Source organism: Oncorhynchus masou, chromosome 33 (assembly GCF_036934945.1).
Source record: "Oncorhynchus masou masou isolate Uvic2021 chromosome 33, UVic_Omas_1.1, whole genome shotgun sequence".
NCBI lineage: Eukaryota > Metazoa > Chordata > Actinopteri > Salmoniformes > Salmonidae > Oncorhynchus > Oncorhynchus masou.
Genome location: NC_088244.1, coordinates 4563709 through 4566208, shown reverse-complemented (window position 1 = coordinate 4566208; position 2500 = coordinate 4563709). Strand labels below are relative to the sequence as shown.

The following is a 2500-nucleotide window of genomic DNA, read 5'->3' as shown; positions in this document are numbered from 1 at the left end:
AGGGGAGAGGAGTGAAGGAGGAGAGGGGAAGAGGAGAGGAGAGAAAGAGGAGGTAGAGAGAGGAGAGGGTAGGTGGAGTGAAGGAGGAGAGGGGAAGAGGAGAGGAGGGAGGGGGTAGAGAAAGAGGAGGTAGAGAGAGGAGAGGAGAGGGTAGGTGGAGTGAAGGAGGAGAGGGGAAGAGGAGGGAGAGGAGAGGAGATGAGATGAGAGGAGAGGGAAGGAGGAGTGAGGGAGGAGAAGGGAAGAGAAAATTAAATAGTGGATAATGGTTAATGTAAGTATGTAGCAGCTGGGGACTTGGGTCAGGAGTTCAGTGATTGGTCTGACTCCACAACATATTACGTATTCAGAGCCTGAATCACTTCTGTCTGGTTACCTGTCAGGTGAGAAGGGTCTGTCTGGTTACCTGTCAGGTGAGAAGGGTCTGTCTGGTTACCTGTCAGGTGAGAAGGGTCTGTCTGGTTACCTGTCAGGTGAGAAGGGTCTGTTTGGTTACCTGTCAGGTGAGAAGGGTCTGTCTGGTTACATGTCAGGTGAGAAGGGTCTGTTTGGTTACCTGTCAGGTGAGAAGGGTCTGTCTGGTTACCTGTCAGGTGAGAAGGGTCTGTTTGGTTACCTGTCAGGTGAGAAGGGTCTGTCTGGTTACCTGTCAGGTGAGAAGGGTCTGTCTGGTTACCTGTCTGGTGAGAAGGGTCTGTCTGGTTACCTGTCAGGTGAGAAGGGTCTGTTTGGTTACATGTCAGGTGAGAAGGGTCTGTCTGGTTACCTGTCAGGTGAGAAGGGTCTGTCTGGTTACCTGTCAGGTGAGAAGGGTCTGTCTGGTTACCTGTCTGGTGAGAAGGGTCTGTCTGGTTACCTGTCACAGACAGACCCTTCTCACCAGACTGGTTACCTGTCAGGTGAGAAGGGTCTGTCTGGTTACCTGTCAGGTGAGAAGGGTCTGTCTGGTTACCTGTCAGGTGAGAAGGGTCTGTCTGGTTACATGTCAGGTGAGAAGGGTCTGTCTGGTTACCTGTCAGGTGAGAAGGGTCTGTCTGGTTACCTGTCAGGTGAGAAGGGTCTGTCTGGTTACATGTCAGGTGAGAAGGGTCTGTCTGGTTACCTGTCAGGTGAGAAGGGTCTGTCTGGTTACCTGTCAGGTGAGAAGGGTCTGTCTGGTTACCTGTCAGGTGAGAACAGTCCATGTGTGCTGATGCAGTGGACTTTAGTCTCCAGGTAGTCCATGATAAACTGCTCCCGGGGAACCAGGTACACTTTATGCTGGAGGAAAGATCAACAAAAGTTTCAATCCCACAAAAAAACACCTAGTACTCACTCTGTCTTCCCACAGAAACTTCTCCATCCAGTGTCTGTCTGCCAGCTAATTTTCTAGACTAGTTTAAGGATACTAAAGTTATCACATTTCACATTGGATTTAATTAACTACAAAAAAAGTTAAAAAAGACGTGTTTTGAATTCTGGTGTTGCTGCACACAAGTTTGTTAGCTAGCTAGCTCTGGTCCAGGACATTGAGCTAGCCTTGGTGTTGAGCCCAGGGCATTGAGCTTGCCTCGGTGTTGAGCCCAGGGCATTGAGCTAGCCTCGGTGTTGAGCCCAGGGATTTTAGCTAGCCTCTGTGTTAAGCCCAGGGCATTGAGCTAGCCTCGGTGTTGAGCCCAGGGCATTGAGCTAGCCTCGGTGTTGAGCCCAGGGCATTGAGCGAGCCTCGGTGTTGAGCCCAGGGCATTGAGCTAGCCCGGTGTTGAGCCCAGGGCATTGAGCTAGCCTCGGTGATGAGCCGAACACTTGGATGTTCCTCCACATTAGCCGCTTCTCCGTAGGTCTCTAGCTGGTGTATAATGATGGAATTCAGGGAAGGAATGATATACCTACTAATAAACTACTAATAACTGTTATAATGTGTTATAATGTGTTATAAAGTGTTATAATGTGTTATAACGTGTGTTATAATGCGTTATAATGTAACACTTTATAACACATTACAACACACATTACAACACACATTACAACACATTATAACACGTTATAACACACATTACAACACATTATAACACATTATAACACATTATAACACACATTATAACACATTATAACACATTACAACACATTACAACACATTATAACACACATTATAACACATTATAACACACATTATAACACACATTATAGCACACATTATAACACATTATAACACATTATAACACATTATAGCACACATTATAACACACATTATAGCACACATTATAACACATTATAACACATTATAACACATTATAGCACACATTATAACACACATTATAGCACACATTATAACACACATTATAACACACATTATAACACACATCATAACACATTATAACACACATTATAACATACATTATAACACATTATAACACACATTATAACACACATTATAACACACATTATAACACATTATAACACACATTATAACACATTATAACACATAACACACATTACAACACATTATAACACATTATAA

At 44.3% G+C, this 2500-nt stretch overlaps 1 protein-coding gene across 1 annotated transcript in view; it reads right to left on the bottom strand.

The window, feature by feature from the left end:
- lama5 (laminin, alpha 5) overlaps positions 1 to 2500 on the bottom strand; it is a 255832-nt gene that overhangs the window by 121949 nt on the left and 131383 nt on the right. Inside the window, exon 29 of the mRNA XM_064956204.1 lies at positions 1163 to 1260. Within this exon, the coding sequence (XP_064812276.1) occupies positions 1163 to 1260 (98 nt within the window). The remainder of the gene's footprint in view (positions 1 to 1162; positions 1261 to 2500) is intronic.